Source organism: Nothobranchius furzeri, chromosome 18, assembly GCF_043380555.1.
Source record: "Nothobranchius furzeri strain GRZ-AD chromosome 18, NfurGRZ-RIMD1, whole genome shotgun sequence".
Classification (NCBI taxonomy): domain Eukaryota; kingdom Metazoa; phylum Chordata; class Actinopteri; order Cyprinodontiformes; family Nothobranchiidae; genus Nothobranchius; species Nothobranchius furzeri.
Window position 1 is genome coordinate 9,128,165 of NC_091758.1, and position 24,879 is coordinate 9,153,043.

At 48.0% G+C, this 24,879-nt stretch overlaps 1 protein-coding gene across 3 annotated transcripts in view; it reads right to left on the minus strand.

The window, feature by feature from the left end:
- syne2b (spectrin repeat containing, nuclear envelope 2b) overlaps nucleotides 1-24,879 on the minus strand; it is a 153,543-nt gene that overhangs the window by 61,409 nt on the left and 67,255 nt on the right. For all 3 annotated transcript variants that reach the window (XM_070546924.1, XM_015968900.3, XM_070546923.1), the window contains exons 25-41: nucleotides 18,360-18,547; nucleotides 18,088-18,169; nucleotides 14,789-14,874; nucleotides 14,544-14,664; nucleotides 14,173-14,472; nucleotides 13,227-13,822; nucleotides 13,002-13,157; nucleotides 12,251-12,401; nucleotides 11,996-12,154; nucleotides 9,408-9,575; nucleotides 9,209-9,310; nucleotides 2,867-3,067; nucleotides 2,585-2,792; nucleotides 1,787-1,899; nucleotides 1,504-1,706; nucleotides 1,132-1,239; nucleotides 100-358 (exon numbers count right to left, since the gene is read on the minus strand). In XM_070546924.1, coding sequence (XP_070403025.1) covers nucleotides 100-358; nucleotides 1,132-1,239; nucleotides 1,504-1,706; nucleotides 1,787-1,899; nucleotides 2,585-2,792; nucleotides 2,867-3,067; nucleotides 9,209-9,310; nucleotides 9,408-9,575; nucleotides 11,996-12,154; nucleotides 12,251-12,401; nucleotides 13,002-13,157; nucleotides 13,227-13,822; nucleotides 14,173-14,472; nucleotides 14,544-14,664; nucleotides 14,789-14,874; nucleotides 18,088-18,169; nucleotides 18,360-18,547 — 3,201 coding nt within the window. The remainder of the gene's footprint in view (nucleotides 1-99; nucleotides 359-1,131; nucleotides 1,240-1,503; nucleotides 1,707-1,786; nucleotides 1,900-2,584; nucleotides 2,793-2,866; nucleotides 3,068-9,208; nucleotides 9,311-9,407; nucleotides 9,576-11,995; nucleotides 12,155-12,250; nucleotides 12,402-13,001; nucleotides 13,158-13,226; nucleotides 13,823-14,172; nucleotides 14,473-14,543; nucleotides 14,665-14,788; nucleotides 14,875-18,087; nucleotides 18,170-18,359; nucleotides 18,548-24,879) is intronic.

Sequence of the window (24,879 nt, forward strand, 5' to 3'; positions counted from 1 at the left end):
ATGAGAACAGGCCACATGTGGTCTTTTGGGACTGTTTTCCTCTGAGGGTGGTTTTAGTTCCTGTCATGTTATTTAGCCTCAGATGTAAACTTGACTCACCAGCGCTTTACACTTCAGGTCCTTCATCTCAGAGGAAAGCAGGACGTCTGTCATCCAGGTCCTGGTGCTCTCTGCCTGGACTTTAAAGCGGATAAATTCTTCCTCCACCACTTCCTGTGCCTCAGCCTGTTTCCTCAGTCGAGTCTCCAGGTTTCGATAGCGCTGTAACAAATTGTCGCCGTCCTTCAGGATGTTTTCAGCTCTGACACCTTGTCTGCGGATTGATGCCAGGAGCTCAGCGAAGGCCTCGGCTCTGCCACTGACCCAGAAAGAACACAAAATGATAGTTTGTCACTGAGCCTTTTAATTGAAGCTCAATTTTACTGATTTGTAATACATTTGCAGTGGTCTCTAGTAGGAATGAAAGCCTTGCAAGTCGTACTCTGGGGAACAAAAATCTGATGCTCCTGTTTGAGGAAGTATAAGTCAGCTGGAACACAAAGGAGCTTCAGATTTGGAGTCTTGTTTCCTAATAGGAGGACACCTCTCCTCTGATTGGCTAACAGCAACACGACTCTACCACTGACTCTGTTTGCCCTGCAAAGTTGATGTTTTACCTCCACAAATAACTCAAGCCTGGAGGAGTTCTGCTGTGTGGTGGAGTTTCTAATGCTAACAGTTAGCTTCTACTAGCAGAGACGTTCTCTGTTGTTTCCTGGACTAAACCAACAACAGCCTTCCCCGTTGTGAGCCGAGATGGGTGAGTCCATGAATGTAAGTGACTGTGACGTAGATCTGTCAGGATTTTCTAATCCTAGAGTTTCACCGTCTGTTTTCTATCAGAAGCTACTGCAGGAGATAGGTGTAGGAGACTATTTTCATGTTCAGTCTGCATGAAACACTCAGAGTGACCCGTTAGAATCAGAAATTATCATTAAAAAGTTTTCTTTGTAAGTGAAGTTGACCATTAAATAGAAACGTGAGTCTTGTTTATGTTTGACAGTTCTGTGCACCAAGCCAAACATGTCCTGTAGACCGTGATCGTAGCTTATGTGTAAACAGTAACAATCCCAGGTCCAGTGCTGGAATCACCTCTCGTCCTGAAGTTCTCTGAGCAGAACTTCGATGTCCTCTGTGTCCACAGAAAGGTTTTCTTTGTGCTGCAGCCACTCATAAAGCCTCTCATGCTGATTCTGCAGACTAAACAAAGAAACATGGTTTGAATGTAATCCCATGTCCAAATGTTTATGGGATTTGTTGATGAAACACATGGATTGGTAAATTAAAGCTGAAAAACATTTTAGGTTGAAACAACATACCTTCATTGAAAAAAGAATATTTAAATTAGTCGTAATGGATCAATGACTTTATAAATACTAGTGCAATCGACGTACTAAACAAAAGTCTTTGCCTGATTATTTTTGACCACCATGTTTGTGACGTCATTATTGTAAACCTTGGTACCTGTCCAGGTCACTGAGGAGTGACTCCATCTGTGTTTGCCGGTTGTGGCAGTGGGCTTTAAACGTTCCCACTTCCTCCTGCTGCTCCTTCAGCCAGTCGGTGAGCTCAGAGAGCTGCTCAGGAGGAACCTGCTGCTGGCCTCGGTCCAGCTGGTCCTGCAACTGGCCCAAACGTCTCTCTGTGTCTTCAGACTTCAGAAAACTCTGATGGATAGGAACCATGAGAGCACATCTGCTAAGCATGACTTAACAGCACATCATCTCTACAGATTTTGTCATCTTACAATCAGTTTTTGTACAGAGGTTTCCACATCTGTTTGGCTCTCGGGGCTCTCAAAGCACTCGTTGACAGACAGCTGTAAATTCTGAAACCATTCCTCAAATAATTCTCTTCCCTCTGAAGGAAAACAAACAGAATTTTAATGAATGAAAACAGGATTAAGTGCAGCATCAGTCAAAATTAAAATTAAGACAGTGCGTTTGCCATGTCTCTGGTGGAAAAAAGCTCCAGCGCCCCTTACCGAGGACGTACAAGTCAGCTGGAAGACGGCAGGATTTGGAGTCTTATTTCTTGGTTTTTGGACATCTCGTCTCTAATTAGTTAACAGCAGAATGTCTCTGCTTGCTTTGCAAGGTCTGTTGTGTGGTGCAGTTGCTAATGCTAACAGTTAGCTTCTACCGTTTCCTGGATGCTAAACAAAAAACAGCCTTCACTGTCAAGGGTCAAGATATAATGGTAAATGGCCTGTATTTGATACAGCACCTTCTAGAGTCCATCCATCCATCCACCCATCCATCCACCCATCCATCCATCCATCCATCCATCCATCCATTAATCCATCCATCCATCCATCCATCCATTAATCCATCCATCCATCCATCCATCCATTTTCATCCGCTTATCCGGAGTCGGGTCACGGGGGCAGTAGCCTAAATCGAGAGGCCCAGACTTCCCTCTCCCTCTCCTCTCTAAAAATGGACAGTGTGTGTTTTTCCTGATTGCTTTATAAAAGAAATAGGTTCTAGATGTTTGGATTAAAGTGGACATTTTTCATTTAGAATTCTTTAACTTCACTACTAACCATTAATAGCGCTGAGCAGGCCTTTGCTGTGCTCCTCTCTCCTAAGATGCATCATGTCTTTAGTACTCGAGATGGCCCCTTGAAGCTTGTTGAAGTCAGAAAACAGATCCTTCAGAATGGGCAAACGGGCCACAACGTTAACCATTTGCAGCTTCATTAACAAGTCTTCAGCCTGTTCTTCTGAAGACTTCAGGTCCGAACAAAGATCCTGGTGTGGACAACAGCAAAGCCAAATTAGTAAAATCATTTACTAATCAGACTCTACCTTACCCATCAGCATACCTCAATCTGGTCTTCTGCTTTTGGTGCTGAAAAATCAATTTTACTGAGACCACACTGGATGTCTTCTACCGATGTGCGACACTTTTTTATTTCCTCATTGAACTGCTTTTTTACAGTCATCAGATCTTCAAAGACGTCTTTGAAGTCAAGGAACAACTCATTCACCTCCTCCATTCTTTTCCTCAGCTGGGTCTCCATCACCTAGAAGGCAGAGGGCAATACATTTGAGAAAAGCAGCAGAACGTTTCTTAACCTTTAAGATTGAAGCCCTAGCTTTCCTCCCAGGAAAACAGACCACTCTCCACCCTTTATGCCAGAGTTAAACTGAGACCCGGGTCACATGGCAGACTTTTTAAATGGTTGGAAGACTTTCAAACAGGAGAGACCCCACACATGGCACTAAAGTCACACATTTGTCAGGGGTGTGCTGTGTGCAGCCCCACATTAAAGTCAGAGTAAACCAACATGGCAGACCAGAAAGGGCCATGACACTAGTTTTTTTTTTTGGACAGTCGTTATGGTAACTGAAGGTGTCTTTAAAGGCCTTTCAACTAGCGCCCACCATGCACTTCGACTCTGCTTGGCTCAGCTCAGCTCTACACGGCTCCACTGGTTTACCATTACAACTGAGAAACAGCTCTAGTGGGTTGGGTCATTTTCAAAAGTGGAGCAAAGTGATCTTTACGCAACACAACGTAAGTGGAGGATGTCATGCAACCTCCCTCTCAGCCGTCAACCTCCTCTAGGGAGGCAACGCAGAGCCGCTCAGACTCCATTACCCAACATCCCCAGTGCCAGGCTTCCGGTTCACGTCACCCGCCAAATCTATTTAAGGAAGTGCCGCACAACACCGACTCACTCAGTCATTGTTCGAACCGAACCTAACCTAGAGTCCAAACCAGATTGTCTCAGATCACGAAGCCTGTTCAGATCAGACCAGCCAGATCAGACCAGCCAGATCTAAGAATCCTACCTGTTCTTAGAGACCAGCCTCAGACCAGGAGTCACCGTGTTCAGCTATGTCACCATACAGCTGCACACCCGGCTCCCAGATTAAACAGCGTGTCCATTCAACCCGGCGTCAGTCACTCCGCGCTTGGGTTAAAAGCCACGCCACATCCAAACTCTCGCCCAGCTCGAGTCACCCCGTTACAGTATGACTGAGTCCACTGTTAACCCAGCTGAGTTTGATAACCTGCGAACTCAGGTTAACCTGATGGAAGTCATGGTGGAACGCCTAGCTGCCAAGGCGGGTTCCATCGCCACTGTGGTTCTCCAACTCTCTGCTGCGCAGCAGCAGCAGACCTCCAGAGACCGAGACCAACCCATATTCAGCCTCCCGGAGAAATGGGACGGAACGCATGGCTCACCTGAAGGACTATTAGCCACGTTAGCCATGACATTTGAATGTCAGCCACACCGATATGCCACACCCCGCTCCCGGGTGGCGATGCTGGTCTCCCTCCTCACCGGCCGAGCTCAGGAGTGGGCAGCAGCCATGTATAATAAGAAATCGGAAGTCTGCAATGACTATGATATGTTCATGAGCGAACTCAGGAGGGTTTTCGTCCCATCCCCCCCCCACCCCCCCCCCCCCACCCCACCCCCAGCGGCGAGACGTCAATGGAGACTCAACTCCTCCAGCTCCGGCAAGGAAACCAGACGGTAGCGCAGTACACGTCTCGGTTCCGGACCAAGGCGGCCAAGCTGAGATGGGGAGATGACGCCCTAAAAGCGATCTACCTGGAGGGGCTCTCCTCCCGCATCAGAGACGGGATGATCGGACGGGAGACCCCTGGGACCCTGGACGAGGCGGCCGACCTCGCTCTCCCAATGGATTTACGCCTCTTTACGCACCGACCTGCTGACCCTGCGGCAGCGGCAACCAACGATCGGTCCCGCTCAGCCAGCCCACTCACTGATGAGCCCATGCAGCTGGGACACTAAACCCAGAAGAGAGGGAGAGGCGCTATAAGGAGGGGCTGTGCGCCAATTGCGGCGCACCGGGCCATATGCGCTTTTCCTGTCCTTCCCGGCCGGGAAACGCAGACTCCAAGTAGGCAGCAGCAGAGGGGTCCTACTTGGGTCGACCGGAACCCCCTCGACCCGCACCATGCTCCCAGTAACCCTTCATCTCGCCCAGGGGCCCGTTGAGCTGGAGGCGCTTTTGGATTCTGGAGCGGCGGACTGTTTCATGGATAAGGATCTGGCGACCCGCCTACACATTCCCCTGTCCGCTCTCCACCAAACCATTCCCGTTACCTCCATGGATGGTACTCCTCTCCAGCCCTATCCAATCCACCAGGAGACGGTGGACCTCCGTATGGATGAACCTCCCCATTCAGAGACTCTCCGGTTCCTGATTATCACCGCCCCTTTGTCCCCACTGATCCTAGGTCACTCCTGGTTCTTACGTCATAACCCCCAGATCTCCTGGTCGTCTGGCCGGGTGCTCACCTGGGGAGCGGCTTGTCATTCCCATGTACCTCCCCAACCTGACTCTGAGCCTGAACCCCCAGATGTCGATGTCTCTCAGATCCCCTCCTGCTACCATGACCTGGCCCGGGTCTTTTCAAAGACACCTACCACCACCCTGCCTCCTCATCGACCTTATGACCTGGAGATTAAGCTCCAGCCTGGCACAGTTCCACCCCGGGGCCGTTTGTACTCTTTATCGACGGCTGAGACCCAGGCCATGGAGGCTTACATAACGGAGGCTCTCCAACAGGGGTTTATCCGACCCTTCACCTCGCCCGGAGCTGCGGGGTTCTTCTTCGTAAAAAAGAAGGAGGGGGGCCTCCGACCCTGCATCGACTATCGGGGTCTGAACAAGATCACGGCCCGCGACCGTCACCCCTTGCCCTTGATGTCCACCGCCCTGGACGTAGTGTCCCAATCCACCATATTCACCAAGTTGGACCTGCGCAGCGCCTACAACTTGGTCAGGATAAAACAAGGCGAGGAGTGGAAAACCGCCTTCATCACCCCGACAGGTCACTGGGAGTACCTGGTCATGCCCTTTGGCTTGTGTAACAGCCCTGCGGTTTTCCAATGGCTAATCACGGATGTCCTGAGGGATATGTTGGGTCGGTGGGTGTTTGTTTACCTTGACGACATCCTGATCTACTCCCGAACCCTGGAGGAGCACATCACACACGTGTGAGCCGTTCTTTCCCGGCTGCTGGAGAACGGACTTTACTGTGAATTGGAGAAATGCGCCTTCCATCAGGAGACCATCTCCTTCCTGGGATTCGTGGTGTCATCAAAAGGATTTTCAATGGACCCCCAGAAGGTCCAGGCTGTCGCCCACTGGCCGCAACCCACTTCCCTAAAACAGCTCCAGAGCTTCCTTGGATTCACGAACTTTTACCGCCGCTTTATCCGCAGTTTCAGTTCCATTGCCGCTCCACTCACTGCCCTAATCAAGTCATCCAACCAGACCCACCCTTTCCGTTTCACTCCTGAGGCCATGCAGGCTTTCCGAACCCTGGTGCACCATTTCACGACCGCTTCCCTCCTCGTTCATCCGGACACAACAAAACCTTTCATCGTGGAAGTGGATGTGTCCAAGGTGGGTGCAGGGGCGGTCCTATCTCAACGCGGTCCGGACTCCAAACTCCACCCCTGTGCCTATTTCTCCCGGAAATTCACACCGACCCAGAGATATTACGGGGTTGGGGACAGGGAGCTCCTGGCTATTAAATGGGCGCTGGAGGAGTGGAGGCAGTGGCTATTGGGTGCCCAGGACCCATTAACCATCTGAACAGACCACCAAAACCTAATTCATATCCAGAATGCTCGCCAACTCAACCCCCGTCAAGCCCGGTGGGCTCTGTTCTTCGAATCTTACCACTTTCATCTGGCCTATCGCCCTGGTTCTAAGAATCTAAAGGCGGACGCCCTTTCCCGCCGTCACGCCCAAGCTGCACCCGTCAAGGAACCACCGCCCATTTTACCTGCCCAGAGGTTCGTTGCAGCCCTTCACTGGCCAGTGGAGGACGCCATCCGAGCGGCTCTGCCCACCGAGCCCGCACCTGCTGACACACCCTCCAACTGACTGTATGTACCATCCACCTGCCGGTCTGAGGCCTAGCATGGGGACATGCTTCCCGTTTGGCTGGTCACCAGGGGGAGACCCGCACCCTCCAGTTCCTACGACGGGCCCTGTGGTGGCCCTCCATGGCCAAGGATGTCCATGAATACGTGGCTGCATGTTCCACCTGCGACCGTTCCAAGACTCCGAACAAACCCCCGGCGGACGACCTCCACCCTCTTTCTGTCCCACACAGACCCTGGTCCCACATAGGCCTGGACTTCGTTACGGGGTTGCCTCCCGTCAACCAGCTTGACACCGTCCTGACCATCGTGGACAGGTTTTCCAAGGCGGTCCACCTGGTGGCTCTTTCCGGCCTGCCCACTGCCAAGCAGAAGGCCGAAGTCATTCTGGAGCAGGTGGTCCGTCTCCATGGGTTCCCTCAGGACATTGTCTCGGATAGAGGGCCCCAATTCATGTCCAGATTCTGGAAAGCCTTCTGCCGGCAGGTCGGTGCCAGTAGCAGCCTCTCGTCTGGCTACCATCCCCAGACCAATGGAAAGACCGAACGCGCCAACCAGCAGCTCGGGCAGTACCTACGCTGCTTCGCCTCTTCCCAACCAACCACATGGCCAAAGCATCTCTTGTGGGCGGAGATGCCCCATAACCTCCACGTCTCCTCGGCTACTGGTCTTTCCCCGTTCGAGCTGTGTAATGGTTACCAGCCCCCTCTGTTCCCTCACCAGGAACTGGAGATGGAGGTTCCTGCGGCCCAGCTCCTAGTTCGACGTTGCCGCCTCGCTTGGATCCGTGCTCGGGCTGCCATCAAACGAGCTAACACGGAGTACTCACGCCAGCATAAGCGCCGCCACCGGCCTGGTCCGACCTTTCAGCCGGGCGATAACGTGTGGGTGTTTACTCGAAACATGCGTCTGCCCGCTGGCTCCAAGAAACTCAGCCCACGGTTTCTGGGTCAGTACCCTTTTGAGAAGGTCATTAACCCCGTGGCTTACCGCCTCCGCCTGCCCAAGTCTCTCAAGGTTCACCCCGTCTTCCACGTTTCCCAGCTGAGACCGGTTAGGACCTCTCCTCTTGCTTCCCCCCCCCCCCCCCCCCCCCCCAGCCCGCTCCACCGCCTCGTGGGGTGAGCGGTGATGGTGTTTACGTTGTGCAGCGCCTGCTGGATGCTCGTCGCCGTGGCAGAGGATGGCAATACCTGGTGGACTGGGCGGATTACGGACCGGAGGAGCGCTCATGGGAACCATCGAGGGTCATCTTGGACCCCTCTCTAATAACGGACTTCTGGGCTCGCCGCTCTGGGACTTCTGGGGCCGTCCCTCGGGTGGGGGGTCCTGTCACGCAACCTCCCTCTCAGCCGTCAACCTCCTCTAGGGAGGCACCACAGAGCCGCTCAGACTCCATTACCCAACATCCCCAGGGCCAGGCTTCCAGCTCACGTCTTTCGCCAAATCTATTTAAGGAAGTGCCGCACAACGCCGACTCACTCAGTCATTGTTCGAACTGAACCTAACCTAGAGTCCAAACCAGATTGTCTCAGATCACGAAGCCTGTTCAGATCAGACCAGCCAGATCTAACAATCCTGCCTGTTCTTAGAGACCAGCCTCAGACCAGGAGTCGCCGTGTTCAGCTGTGTCACCATACAGCTGCGTACCCGGCTCCCAGATTAAACAGCGTGTCCATTCAACCCGGCGTCAGTCACTCCACGCTTGGGTTAAAAGCCACGCCACATCCAAACTCTCGCCCAGCTCGAGTCACCCCATTACAGAGGACACCGTGGCTATTTTAAACCGGCAGCTTTAGTCTGTGTAATCCTATCAGGCTCCAAAAAGAAGAGACATGGAACAGACTGCATAGAGCCAGAAGAATAGGTGGGGGACTCCGCCTCTTTACCAGTCAGTGACAAATCATCTGGTGTTGGGTTTTAATCTTGGTTCTGTATGCTTGGAACCAAATAGAAGAAGGTACTAAAAGGGGAAGCAACCTGGTACCCGTTATATATGGAAAAGCCTTAGAAGCGTGCAGATCTGTGTTGTGAAGATGCTGGTGGAAAAGTGTCATTAGACTGTCAGAAGGGGAGAATTGCATCGTGTGAACCAAGTCTAAGGCTTAGTTGAGCCATGTTAGTAAATTTTTGCAAAATAAAAATACTTGAAAATTGCCAAGATTTGTTAGCACAAGATGTAGCTCCACATCTGTACACTTGGGTTATTGCTGTTATGGTGTTTGCTGATGCTGATTAGCTGTGGCAGCCATGTTGAATGGGGCTGACTCGCGTCATCACGCTTACCTGCAGCTCCAAAGGAGGATCTTGACTCTGCAGCATCTCCTGAATCTCTTCAGACTTCTTGTGAAAATGTGCAACATTCTCCTCATTGGAGCGGATCTCATCCTGCAAACCAGGAGCGTCGCTAATGTGATTGTTGATCTCCAAAGATGGAACCACGTCTGCTAATTTGAAGATAATATTTTAAACACGTATGCCTCACCATCATGGCTAGCACTTGTTGTTCATCGAGGAAGGGATGGCCCTCTGCAAACATGCTGAGTGTAGCTGCAGCCCAGCTGTCCACCTCTTGTCCCAACATCAGCTGCTTCTCCCACAGCTCCAGCCCCACTCGAAGGTTATCCAAGTAGGCATCGATCTTCTCTGTAACCTGCAGAGTACCACAAACAGGACACATACACTGAGGCCAGGATCCATCATCTAACAGCGTGTCTGTTTTAAGTCAAATAAAAGTCTAATTCACATCTGCTCCTCCTTTGGCGCAGGTGATCAAATTTAAAATAAAGGACAAATGATTTGATTCATTTTCAAATTAAGTGAAAAAAATGTGAATGAGATTCCTCCGGAGAGGAGAGGCAGATGAAATTGTATTTTGTGGAACTTTTACTTTATCAATGCAGGTCATGTAGGTATTTAAAAACAATTTTTTTTTCCTTGAGGCATTCTATGATCGGCTCTATTTCTGCTGTTAGATATCTTCGCCACTCTTTTGTTGTGAATGGCAGTGCTGGTGATAAATTCAAAGGATTTGGCCTCTTGACCAATCACAGGCATGCCCACACGGCAGCTCTGATTTAATAAAAATGGGGCATGTCTCTGTCACCCTCAGCAGGCCTGCTGCAGAATGCTTGTTTTCATCACCGAGCTGATGGAGAAGTACAAACAATAGACTGGGTTGTGCCTAACCCTAAAACTTAAGCTTGGTTTATGCTTGACACGTCGGCGAGGTCAGCACAGCTCCGAGTGGCCAAATACATAATTTCAGCAACCACGCCCCTCCGCGTGGCCCAAAGATTCTGCACTACACACTGGAAATTGTCTAACTATGCATACAGTCCTGCACATAAAAACATGGCAGACTGGCAAGATGGCATAGTGGCGGAGGTTTGTAAGCACAGACATCAACCTGAACCTTAAAGTTAGAATATGGAACATTTTAATAAAATTTATATTTCGATAATAATAATACCTCCACGGGGCGTTTAGAGGTGTGCAAGAGAAATGTACAGTTTCTCCTTTAAAAGCTATATTTAAAAATAGAAATGATCAACATTTTTATTTGTCAGGCATGACACTGGGTTTATGTTTACATCTACCAGCCATTAATAATAATAATAATAATACATTTTATTTCAAAGCGCCTTTCAGGACACCCAAGGTCACTTTACAGAAAACACGTAATAAAATACAATAAAACAACAATAAAACCCAAACAAGAAAAAACAAAGAGAGAAACAGTTCAATAAAATCAGAGGTTGTAGGCAGATTTAAACATGTGTGTTTTGAGTTTTGATTTGAAAAGGGTAAAACTGTCGATGTTCCTGATGTCTGGGGGGAGTGAGTTCCAGAGACGGGGAGCAGAGCGGCTGAAAGCTCTGCTCCCCATGGTAGCGAGACGGGCAGAAGGAACCGCAAGATGGATGTAAGAAGATGATCTGAGTGAACGGGATGGGGTGTGAATACTTATAAGGTCTGAGATATATGGAGGAGAGAGGTTGCGGATTGCTTTGAAGTTATGGAGGAGAATTTTGAAGATGGACCTGAATTTAACTGGGAGCCAGTGAAGCCGCTGGAGAACCGGGGTGAAAGGAAGGGGTTCTGGTGATAATACGGGCTGCTGAATTCTGGACCAGTTGCAGTTTATGAAGGAGTTTGTTGGGGAGACCATAAAGAAGTGAATTGCAATAGTCGAGACCGGAGGTGACAAGGCTGTGGACGAGAATGGCGGCAGTGTGAGGGGTCAGTGAGGGACGGAGACCGTTAATGGAACGTAGATGGAAGTATGCTGACCGAATTAAGTTATTAATGTGAGCTTGAAAAGAAAGTGAGCTGTCAAGAATGACACCCAGACTCTTGACGTGAGGGGAGGGGGAGACTATGGCGCTGTCAATAGTTAAAGAAAAGCTGTCAGATGTTGAGAGGGTGGAGTGTTTAGAGGGCACCATTTGCACTAAAAATTTCGCTCAGCAAGGCGAGACTGGGACTGTGTAAAATGGTGGACCTGACAAGTCAAGCAGCTGATTCTGAGCCCAGAAGATGTTCTAAAAGTAAATACTGTCAAACTTAGTAGTAGAAATGAGTCCTTACCCTGTACAACTTGTCTCTGGACATGGTGCTGGAACGCGTCAGCAGTAAACCAACCTTCCATTGGTTGGAAACTTTGTGCTGTTGTTGCAATACCACCTCTGAACACCAGAGTTCGCCTGAGTGTTCGTGTTCCATATTCAACCCTTAACTAAAACTTAATTAAGTAAGTAGAGCTCTGTAGCATAGCAGCAAAGTGAGGACTAGCAAAATGTCCTCGCTTTGCTGCTAATGACCTCAGTTTGCAGGTAAAAAGCTTGTCATTGGTCCTCATTTTGATGTATAGAAGTGTAGACACACACACACACACACACGCACGCGCGCACACGCACACGCACGCACACACACACACACACACACACACACACACACACACACACACACACACACACACACACACACACACACACACACACAATTAACCAAAGTTCTAGACACATTCTCCTTTAGTGCGTCCACCACCCGTGTAATTGAGTTGGTGCCTACGTCCAGCCAGTTGTCCATCAGCGAGTCTGCTTCAGCTTCAAATGGAGTCTCGTTGCAGTCTCGAAACTTCTTCAGTTCAGACTGGAGTTGCTTGCAAACGTTTCTCATCTCGCCCATCTCCTTACCAAGACCAGCCAGTTTGTTTTTAATGTCGCAAACCTGAAGAACCAAACAAGAGTTAAACAACATGTAACTGCAGTGTGGGATGGAGCAAAGTCCTGTAAATGGAAGATGAAACAACATGAATGGATTCACCTTTGTTACGCTCCTGTGCAAGTTCTCCTTGCCCATATAAGAAGCCCTTTCACCGATGGTCTGCTCAGCTTTCTGGATGCTGTTGCTCACGAGACTGCGACATGTCTGGAACTTCTTCAGAAGCTCCAGAAGAACACCGCACTGCTTCTTTCTGCAGAAGACAAAGACACCAGCTCACCTCCTTTTCTGCATCGCTCAAGGTTTGACAGAAAGGCTGAAGGAAGTTTGTACCACGACAGAGCAGAAATGATCTGGAATACTCTTCCACTGTTTGATGTTCCATCCCATAAACCTCCAGACACACAGAAACATCAACGTTGCCTCTGGGTGTTTCCTGTGTCACCCTAACTTTCATTTATGCACGGGCAGAAGGTACATTTTTGAGTGTAACTGTTCTGTAGAGATTGGCATTTATGGATTTTGTGATAGTTGAGGAAACATTCCCATCCCTTTAATCTGATTTTTCCACACGTTTGTCGAACACCTTTACCCCTCAGCCTCTCACGGATCTGCCTTTGTTTAACACCGTGTCCTTTTCATTGCACCTTATTTCTGCTGGTAAACGTTTACATTAGCTTTTTCTTAACTTGAACCGTTATTGTTAAATATCATGTTTTGGTTCTTTTTTAAACACAGAAAAACACGGAAAAAAAAGAACGAAAGCATGGATTTAGAAAGACACAGCAAGAACACACCTAAGATCATGTTTTGTCTCATAGACACAGCCGGATGTAGCTGGATGTGGTCCTACCTGCTAGAGAAAGCTCTGTGAGTCTCCTTCCACTGAGCATCCAGCTCCTGGAGCAGGTTTTCATCTTTTCCTTGTTTCTCCTGCAGATCGTGAAGATTCTGAAGCTCAGACTGTTGAGCCTGCAGCTGGCCATCCAAATCCGAAACAGCACGAAGCCTGAAAATGACAAGATTATTTAAAGTTCCTCTGAGGAATGAAGCAACAATGGAACAACCCGTCACATACATGTGCTGCACAGCAGGCATGGTGGGCTCTCTCAGTCTCTGTTCTTCAATCATATCTTGCAGCTTTTTCAGCTCCCCAAACACTGCCCTCCTCCTCAAGCCAAAGGATTTGCTTTGCGTCTCTCTCTGAAGGCCTCTCTGCTGGCTGGCCAGACCACCATCAGCATCCTCCAACCTCCTGAGCAAGACAGTCACCATGTCCAGGCAGGAGGCCGGAGCACCATTTCTGCTGATCGTCAGCCTGGCTCCCTGCAGGAGCAGATCCAGCTGAGGGGCCTTTTCCTTCAGACTGTCGATGCTCTGTCTAATCAGAGCCAGTTTGGAGCGAAAGTCCTGCAGTACCACAGAGTCACTGCAGGGAGAAGCTTGGACTCCAGATATGTCTTCATCCACAGTGCGTAGGGACATGAGGAAGCGGTCAAGAGCGCGAGCAGCTGCTTCACTCTTCTGGACCTGCTGTTGGAGCTGATCCAGGCTGGCTTTGTGGGCCTCTACCTCACAAGTCAGAGGGAAGCATTCTCTGGGGTCAAGACTGCTGGATTCAGGGTCCAATCGGCACAGCTGGTCCAACTCACTTTGAATGTTGTCGTCCAGTTCCTTCAGCAAAAAGAAAGTCTAAGTTTACAGTGATTAAAAGCGTGATCTTGCAAGGGAGGGCCTCGGTTCACTTTTTAAACATTTCTGTTGCCTAACTGGACCCGCGAGGCTAAATCCAAACAAGCAGAAGTGTCATCATGCAACAGAACCAACGTTTACTAATAAAAGGATATTTTATAGTGTTTGTTGAAGAAGAATCAAAAACAAGATACATGTTAATGTGACCATCTGTAGATGACAACATGGTAGATCCACTCTTTCACCGATACCTTTATGTTTTTACAGTGTACGCAGTTGGGATTGTGTGCATCTCTGTCATAGAAAACAATGAAGAATGTCTGATTTCAGACCTTGATGTCTTTCAGGATGTTGGTACTGGCCAGTGTGAAGCCAGTGATGTCTTTGGGCTGTCTGAGGTACCGGTCCAGGCGGTCGGTGAAGTCCACCATGTGGTTTTCTGTGGAGTCTATCTGTCTGAGGGCAGCACCGAGGGAGCTGCCTCGCCTCTGAAGGTGTTTCTGTTGGCTGCGCCACAGCTCCAGCAGCTCTGCTTTTTCCTGCTCCAAAGAAGGGTCCCGGCTCAACTGGGAACACTGGGAACAGTGGCCCGAATACTCAGACCACAGTGATTCTGTTTCCTGCCTCAAGAACTGCAAAACAAAACCATTTAAGTTTAGAAAAGGTTGAGATCTGTTACCGTGTTAAAGGAATAAATGTGCACCTGTATTTCCTGGAGTCGTGTATGCAGGCCCTTCAGGGACAACGAGTCAGCGGGAGGCTCCTTCAAGCTCTGCTCGTTTTTGGCCAAGTGGGCTTGCAGAGTTCTTTTGGTATTTTCATATCTGGGAATTTCACAGAGCAGCATGACAATGACTAAGAGTAAATGGAGAATATAATAATCTCTCTCTCTCTTAAACACTGGTTAATATATCTCCTAAACTTTTAAAAGCGTTGCCGTATGTTTACCGTTCCAGAGCTTCCTTCTTGGTAATTTCTTCTGTTGATGTCTGCTTTTCCATCTCTCTCTTCTCCTGAGACGTTGCCTGCACAACCTGAAAAACAAAGGTGTTGTCTGGATAAAAAGGAGAGCTAGACTCATGAAGGGACTGGGCATCTTCAGAACGTTGAAGTTTAGGGAGTCTAAATCACGGAGCGCTGGCAAAAAGATCATCATCATCATCATCATCATCATCATCATCATCATCATCATCATCATCATCATCATCATGTATTTATTTCCAACATGCCAAGAACATCACAATTAACAACAGGATATCAATCAATAATTAATCAAGTTGACTTTGTTGTTGGCATGTTTGAAAGAGAGTGGGCAGAAGCCAAGCCCCCTCTGACTTACAGGAAACCCCCAACATCTCACAATTCACTCCATCCACATTGATGACAAGTGACACCCCCCACAGACAATAGCCCAGACTCCCCTGATGCCGAACCTGACAGAATACTGCTGGGACCTCTCCTGCTACAGGAGGAGGGTGGTAAGGCCACAGTAAAGGTCATTGTGCAACAGGTGCGTTACTGCGACGCATTGGTAGACACTGGTTCAGATATTACAATCATGAGCAAGCCTCTTTATGACCACGTCTGCTTGGATGTAAGGGGGGGCCTCCAGAACTGATTCCATGTGCATTAACTGTCAGTGTTTTCTCTGATTCTCCAGTGCTCTTGTCTTCTAAGACTATGCTCCAGGTCACGATAGGGCCCATGAGCTTGACACATCCCACCTACATCTCCATCTCCTTTCATTACAATTGAGAATTTGCCTTCAGTATAGATGCTGTTGTTGAAATGTTCTTGTGAGTAATACGCACAACTTTTCTTGATAGAGACAAGAAAATAATTATCTGGGTCTATGTCATTTTCTGAATAGCTTGTATTGAATTCTGTGTACTCAGAAACCTTCTAAGTTAGAGAAGGAATGGAAGCATAAGTTCATTGATCTCAGTACTCCTGGAGTCCGTATGCTTGAGGCATCATGCATGAACAGACACGTAGGCCGATATTAAGCTATAAGGCTAGTTCCACATCATCAATACTTATCACGTTCTTGTATGTGTCTCACCACCACTACTTTTGCTTCTTCAGGACTTCCATTGAGTTTAATAAAGATTTTACAATTTGTCACCCAGGTATGTTGGATCCTCTGCTGTTTTTTCAGCTTTCCTGGCGATGTCAGCATTTTTCTTTGTTAAGTGATCATTTATGAAGACATTTGTTCCTTTCAGTTTACGTCCCTGTTTTAAGAGTGCCGTCTTGTTTTTCTGTTCTCTAACCTCGTTATGATGGCAGGATGTTCACTGTTCCTCCTGGGTAGCGGGTGACACGTCTCGATGTGATCCAGGTCCAACTTGATCCCTTTACTATGAAGGAAGGAGGCCACCTGTTGCTCCACTGATCTCTCCTCCTCCTCCCCGAGCTCCATATTGTTTGGAGCTACAGCGCGAGCATAACTGTGCGGTTTTAGTGGAAGCCCCATAATGACCACTTCATTCATTTTAGAATACTGCTCCAGTTCGTCCACCCGCTGCTCCAGAGCCAGGATGCGTTTGTCTTTTTCCACATTCTGAAGGTGCAACAGTTTCACCTCCTCCAGAAGATCTAGGATCTGCTTCTGTTGCGCTCTAACAGCAGTCACCTCCTTGGACGCAAATTTGAGAGACCTTTTAATGTCCTCGATCTCCTCTGTCGACGGAACCTTTTTCGGAGCCATTCCGCGCTGGTTAATTAGAACTTGCCAGTAGATCTGTCAGCTGGTCCTGGTGACTGGTGTCAGAGAATGTGTCTTTGTCTTTTTCTTATCTCCCTCGCTGAATCTCCTCCCTCCTCTGTCACAAGCGGATGCAGTAGCGGGTTCGGCGTTGGGCCGAGCAGGTGGAACTGTGCCGGGTTCGGCGTTGGGCCGGGTCGGTGAAAACGCTCCGGGTTCAGCTTTGGGCCGAGCTGGTGTAGCCACGTCGGGTTCGGCATTGGGCCGAGCCGGTGAAACCACGCTGGTTTTGGCGTTGGGCCGGGCTGGTGTAGCCATGTCGGGTTCGCTTTGGGCCGAGCCGGTGGAACCACGCTGGTTTCGGCATTGAGCCGGGTCGGTGAAACCGCGCCGGGTTCGTCTTTGGGCCGGGTCGGTGTAGCCATGTCGGGTTCGCTTTGGGCCGAGCCGGTGAAACCATGCTGGTTTTGGTATTGGGCCGGGTCGGTGAAACCACGCCGGGTTCGGCATTGGGCCGAGCCGGTGAAACCACGCTGGTTTTGGCGTTGGGCCGGGCTGGTGTAGCCACGTCGGGTTCGCTTTGGGCCGAGCCGGTGAAACCACGCTGGTTTTGGCATTGGGCCGGGTCGGTGAAACCGCGCCGGGTTCGGCTTTGGGCCGGGCTGGTGTAGCCACGTCGGGTTCGCTTTGGGCCGAGCCGGTGAAACCACGCTGGTTTTGGCATTGGGCCGGGTCGGTGAAACCGCGCCGGGTTCGGCTTTGGGCCGGGCTGGTGTAGCCATGTCGGGTTCGCTTTGGGCCGAGCCGGTGGAACCACGCTGGTTTCGGCATTGAGCCGGGTCGGTGAAACCGCGCCGGGTTCGGCATTGAGTCGGGCTGGTGAAACCGCGCCGGGTTCGGCATTGAGTCGGGCTGGTGAAACCGCGCCGGGTTCGGCATTGAGTCGGGCTGGTGAAACCGCGCCGGGTTCGGCTTTGGGCCGGGCTGGTGTAGCCATGTCGGGTTCGCTTTGGGCCGAGCCGGTGGAACCACGCTGGTTTCGGCATTGGGCTGGGTCGGTGAAACCGCGCTGGGTTCGGCTTTGGGCCGGGATGGTGGAACTGCACCGGGTTCATCCTGTCTTCATCCTGCAGTCTGCTCACATTTAAATGAAGCGCTATGCTGTATTTAGAGGAATTCTCTTAACTCAGACCTGAAACACTTGATTTTCATTAATGATTATTTTTATTTAAAATTTAAGTGTGATTCTTCCTGGTGATATTTGCACGTTTAAGCTGGAAATCCATCTGTGAGCCCCTGTCTAACATTTGAAATGACTTTGTTTTTCATCCGTTCAGACATGCAGCTCACTCTGTCATTCCCATCTCCATTTTTAGTTTTTGCAGCACAGTTGAACGTTAGCAAGTGCTTAATTCAACCTGCTTCACTTCATGTGCATCTGTGGTGGAGAAGGAGTGGGTAGTGGGAGGAATAAAGAACACAACTTGGCCTGGTGCTGCACAGTGATAGTGAGAACATTTTGGTGAGCTCGGGGTCCTACCTCTGGTAAAGGCTGCAGTTTGTCACTCGCTTTTTTTGTTCCTTTTTGTGTGATCAGCTCTTCGCTTTGTAAAAGATAAATCCTGCAAAACAGAATAAAATCAGCATTTCTGTGTTTCACTTTTTCTGCAAAAAATGTTCCAAAATATACAAGATGAGAAAATACGAATGATATAGATGGAGGATTATAAGTATCAGAATTAGAATGAAAAACTTTTCAAACGAGAGAGGTTTTGCTTTCTGAAATCCTGCGTCAGTCTAAAAACACCTCACCTGGACTCAGGAAGTGATGCATCTTGGTCTCCACTGAACTGATGCTGGATGGCAGCCAGCCTCTTCTCACACTCCATGAGCTGAGTCTGGGCCAGACGGTGAGCGTCCTCGGGGATCAGGGTATCACACAGCTTTTTCATGGCCTCAAGGTGCTGCTCTGCCTCAGCAAAGTCTGCTGAGAAGCAGGCCTGAGGAATGTTGACAAGGTAAAACATGTAAGAGAGAACGTGCTGTAACGGCGTATGAAGCTGGATGATTGATACACCATATCCTCCACTGTCCAGTTTTGTGTTCAAACAAAAATGTCCGACCAACACTCCAGTTAAGAGGATGGCAAACCTGTCAAAGTCTCACAGCAAACAAATACACCGCAAATAAAAATGCAGGTTTTTTAATAACAATCATGCTTTTGTCCATACTCAAACACCGAATATTCATTTTGCCTTCATCAACATTTACAGTAATCCTCATTTTACTTTTCCTGAATGACTTTGTAGAAGGTTTATATACTTAGCACACCATCTAAGGACGTTTGTGTTTGGTTGGTTATTCCTTTGTTTCTTGGTAACACATCTAACTAATCAAAGTTATCTTTAAAAAGCCTGATGAGTCCCCTTTCAAGCCACAAAGCTAAATGTGTAGGTCACAGTCTCCCAAAATGTGCCAAAAACATCCTTCAGTGTTCTGACATTTACAATTTATGGAATGTTTGCAATTTCTTACTGTAATCAGGGAAATGAAAAGCTATTGTCCAGTTTTAAACATCCTCACAAGTGTGCAACAGATCTTTGGGGAGCCTAAGCCTCCTCCCCTTCCAGTCAGCTCATGGGTCCCCTGAGCGAAAAAAGAAAGAAGACTAGAAGTGAACGGAGTTGTAAAAGCTTTTTCAGGTCCACTTTGTCTTACGCTCCGGGAAGGTCCCATTGAGATTAAAAACCTCTTTTTCAAGGGAGTCCTGGCCAAGAATCAGTAAACGATACAGCTATAAACATACATAATATGTTTGTCAAACTTGAGGCCAGAATCCATTTTCACACCCAGTTGGTAACGGTACTCTTCACATTAGCAGCCAAAGGTCCTATCAGCATCAATGCTGACATTATCTGCGGTACCCGGAGAGAAAACTATGACCTCAGTCTTGCCGCCATTCAGACGCAGAAAGTTAGAGGCCATTTAGGATCTAATATCCCCTAAGCAGTCTAACAGGTTTGAGACAGATCTACCACCCCCCTCTGAAGGGGAAGGTAAATCTGGCAATCATCTGCATACATATTTAACTTTACTCCATGCTACCAAAGGAAATGTCCCAAAGGAAGGAGGTGAATGGCAAACAGCAGGGGACCTAACCATAGCTCTTTGGCACTCCCCAGTCTAGTCCCACCCAAGACAAAGAAGGCTCCCCTAAGTTAACACAGAAGGTCTTCCCCCAAGGTAAGACAGCAGCCATCACAGGGACGAACCTGCTGACAACCACCCACTGGAGAAGGTCCAGGAGCACATTATGGTCTACGGTGATGAAGGCTGCAGACAGATCCAACAGCGTCCCCTCTGTCAGCAGCTAAAAATGTGTTGTTAAGAACTGATAGAAGTGCAGTTTCAGTGCTGTGGCCGGTTCTGAACCCAGCCTGAAATGTTTCCAACAGATCACTGGAGTCTAAATGATCTACTAGCTGTAAATTTACGACTCTCTCAAGCAGTTTAGATAAATTTAGAAGATGAGAGGTAGGCCTTTAGTTAGATAGTACCAAGGCATCCAAGCTACTTTTCTTCAATACTTGACTCACAGCTGCTCTCTTGAAGGAGGTAGGCACCACACAAGAGGCTAAACTGGCATTTATAATTGCCAGTAGAAAAGGTGCTAGCACAGGAGCATTACAAGGACAAGAACCACTTGGCTTTAGCTTAAGCACTGAGCCCTTCAGCTCAGATATGGACACAGGCTGAAAAACCAAAAGTGTGGCCCTAAGTGGAACAGTCACCATGACTGGATAGGAGTCTGAATTGTTGCCACCCTTTCAACTCAGTAGTTGAGAAAATCATCACAGTTCCCAGCTTTCAGGAGCACAGAGCTACTGTCGGGATTCTCAGATCCCAGCAGCGAGTCCACGTGGGTCATGAGAGTTAGTCTCCACAATGTCTGCAAAATACCTGGCCCTAGCTTGTCTCATCTATTCCTGGTAATCAAACAACGACTGTCTATAGATTTCATGTGAGACATGTAGTTTGTCTCATTTCCACTTGCGTTCAGCCCTCAGACAGACCTGCCTGCATGCCCGAGTCTCATGTGACAGCCATGGTTCCACTCTGTGCTTGTTCTCTCATTGTCCCAACTGGCGCAACATCATCTACAATCGAGGTGCACATTGAAACAATGAGATCTACTCAATGTCAAGCTGGGCAGAAAAAGCCCCCTGCTCCACAAGAGACAAATACTCACTACGCTTAGCCACTTTAGTGGGGTTAAGGCTCGTCTGCATCATACGTGGGGGGCTGACTCAACCTGCTGAGACGGTACACTAAAATCACACCGAACCGGTGAATGATGTGTGAAAACCAGTGTTGGGCAAGTTACTTCAAAACTGTAATGCATTATTCATTACTTGTTACCCTCATTTGAAAGTAATTCATTACATTACAATATTACTGATTTTAAAATGTAAGGCATTACACTACTTTTGCACTACTTTAAGTTACTTTCACCAGAACAACTTCAATATGAATCTGGTCATGTGACGCTCAGTGAGCTCATGACATATATGTGGAAGGTGATGTGGTGTCTGAGCTAGGATTGTTGTTAAAATCAGTCAGATATAATAACAGTGCTTTAAAATGATTGTTTACTAAATAAAAGCAACAACAATCTGTACTCTCAGCACGCTGCCATCTTATATTAACTGAGCAGGGAGTGAGGTGGTGGGGGCTCCAAGCCTATATTTGCCTTGGTCCCCAAATGCCTTGATACGGCCCTGGATGTGGGACTGACTTCTGGGGTGATCTGATTCTATCACATGTATAAATATTAAATGCTTATATATTATTGCTTTTCACTGGTAAAAATGTGTATTGGGGATAAATCTGCCTACTTTTTTTCTTTTCAAGCACTTTGTTTTGTTTTCTTGATTTTATTTGAATAATTTCCGGCCCTTTCTCTCTCTAACCTTCCTGCATGCTGCATGTTCTCTCCGTCTTCCAGAAAAACTGTTTCCTAGATTTCCTACTTTCTAACTCATCAGCCAAAGGGATCTACCGAACGCAAACAAAAGCTTAATATGCGCTGCGCTCCAGCAGCAATGAGTTGAAATCACCGGGGCACAGATTATGAACTCAGCTGAAAAGTACATGACGTACCAGAGAATATGGGCTGATATAAACGATCGCAGGTGAATTACTTTGTTTTGGTGGAGCGATTTTGTGAATATAACAGCGGCCGCATGCAGGACGCAGCTGAAGTATTTGAGCCATTACCGCTACGCTCTCTCTGCTCATAGAATGCCCGCAAAGCTGAGTCCATAAATGACGTCATATATGTGGAAACTGGATCTTTTTTCAGGCTTCTCGCAATTTGAATTTTTAGGAAACCCACATCTTGATTGTGGGTTTAAAAATGCATTGTAATTACCGCGTTACTGACAATTGTACCGAGTAAATATTACCATTTTCTTTCCCTGTAATGCCTTACATTACCAAATTACAGCAAAAAGCAGTGCATTACAGTAATTAATTACTTTTGTACCGTGTTACTCCCAACACTGGTGAAAACATTTTCCTGAACTGTGCAAGTACAATTTTCAGGGGAAAAGATTTTTTTCAATTCTTTTGAAATGTTCAAATAAATTGCTACAAGAAATGAATTGTAACAATGCAAGCCAAAGGCTGTGCGTTACCGCCAGTATCTCACCAAAAATAAGTGCTTTCTTGGCATCAAAATCCCTCCATCCATTTGTGTCCGCTTCTCCGCGGTTGGGTCATGTGGCAGCTGGCTAAGCAGAGGCCCAGACTTCCCTCTGCCCAGCCGCTTGAGCCAGTACCTCCAGGGGAATCCCAAAGTGTTCCCTGGCCAGCCTACAAACAGTCGCTCCAGCAAGTCCTGAGTCTTCCTTTAGGTCCAGGAGACATCCTAACCTAGCCTAGTGAACTAGACCAAATTCTTGCTTTGCAAAGTTTGGTCTAGGCACGCTCCATTGGAACCTCCGCAGCTCCTACCAGGACTCTGGCTGGCCAATCACAGCTCTCTAGAGGGGTTTCAAACACAAAAAGAGCTGTGATTGGTCCATAATGGTGGGCCAATCATAGTGCTCTATCTGCTTAGTGAACAAATCACAGAGCTTTATCCACCTTGTGGGCCAATCAGGACTCTCTATGTGCCTGGTGGGTGGGATGATGCAACAGAGTGAAACAAGAGTATGTCACATTCATTGTCCAGTGGAATGCGGAGATCATTTGAAAGACAACGGTAGAACCCGCCCCACAACCGAGAGCCGTCAATGGAGCGTTGCCAGACTAAATAATCCAATTATATTGTCTGGCTTGTCAGGCTAATCCTAACCAGATACCCGAGCCACTTCAACTGACTACTCTCAATGTAGAGGACCAGCGGGTCTACTCCGAGCCCCTCCCGGATGACCGAGCTTCTCACCCTATCTCTAAAGGCCATTTTACAAGACACACCATGATGGCAAATTGGCATAATATTACCGCAATGGTGTGTCTCATAAACACACTTTGCAGGCAAGGCGTTGTGGTTATTTTTTTGCTTTCATTCCACCTCTCTTGGTAGTAATATTGCATTAATGGTCTGTCTCATAAACGGCTATTGCACATGGGGCAACAGAGGCAGGTGTTATGATGATGTGGGGAGTTACTGCCGAGCTCCAGCCAGCAAATATATTGAAAATGAAAGTAAACACGAGCAATAAGTTTTTCTTTTTGAACAAAATCAGCTGATATGGCAAACATATGGCGCCACAGCGCTCCATGACCATTACTTTGTTAGAGCTGAAGCTCAGATCATCAAAGACTGCACAGGGACGGATGGGGATGGACAGCTTTAGAGCGACTTGTTAAAAAAAACTTTACGATCACGGCTTCAATCGTAATGAAAAGCAAGTTATGTCCAAGATAAACGGAAGTCCGTGGCATCGCAGAGACCACCCCCACACCCCCTGTATGCCGCTATTGCCTAATCTTTTATAAAAAGGACAAGATGGTGCCACATTACAGCCACGGTCTGACCACTTATTAACAACCTAAGGCGCCCTGATGTCGCCACGGCGTTGAGGCATATTGACGTCATTGTTTTGTAAAAACGGCTTAAGGAAGAGCCCAGACACCCTGCGGAAGAGGGTTGAGAATCGAAAACCAGTTCTTGTTGATAACCGGTTCCCATTGTTTCAATTTCTAGGAATCGTTCGCCACGTTTGCAAATGATTCACCTTATCAATTCAAGTCGGGGCGAATAACGTCACCACGCACGTTGCGTAGCTTACGAAAGCAGGAAATATGGCGTCTAAGCAGCACAAACGCTCAGAAGTTTGGTTATACTTTACGAGAAAGGATGACAACGGGGACATCCGAAAGTTTTCTCCTGTTAATACTGCGGGTAACTAATCAACTAACACATCCTACCATGTTAGCCTCGTTTACCTTGTATATACACCTACTCACTAGTGGAGTCCAATGACAAAGGTCTGACCTGTGGTGAGATTTTTCCCACTCTGCTAAAGCTACAGCAACACAGCACCGAACAAGAAGATGACTCTGCCTTCGCTGGAGCGTAAAGGAGAACATTTGGAAAGATCTTTCTAACCGATACAGGCACAACTGATCATTTATCATAAATAAACCGACAGTTGTAATGCAGGAGGCCGTGTGCAATTACTTTTTTGCCACCTATTGAACTACTCAGGAATTGGTAAGGAATTGGATCGATAGACAGAATCGACAATGCCATTGATATTGATAAAAGCTTATAAATTCCCAATCCTACTGTGGAGAAAAGCAGTTTTGGCCCTTTGTATCCATGATCTCATTCTTTTGGACAATACCCAAAGCTTGTGGCCATAGAGGAGGGTTGGAACAAAGATCGACCGCTAAATCTCTATCACGACAGATCAATACAATGTCTACTTCACTGTAAATGCAGAACCAGTTCGCCTGTCAACCTCACGCTCCATCTCTTCCTCACTTGTGAACAAGACCCCAAGATACTTAAACTCCCCCACTTGAGGCAGGACCTCATCCCTGACCTGAAGAAGGCATTCTACCCTTTTTTGGAACTCAAGACCATGTTCTTGGATTTAGAGGAGCTGATTCTCATCCCAGCTGCTTCACACTTGGCTGCAAATGTCTCCAGCAAAAGCCAGAAATCGCAATCGGATGAAGCCAACAGAACCACATCAGCTGCAAAAAGCAGAGACCTGATCATTAATCTACCAAAACAGTTCCCCTCAACACCTTGGCTGCACACAGAAATCCTGCCCATAAAGGTTCTGAACAGAATCGGTGATAAAGGGCAGCCTGG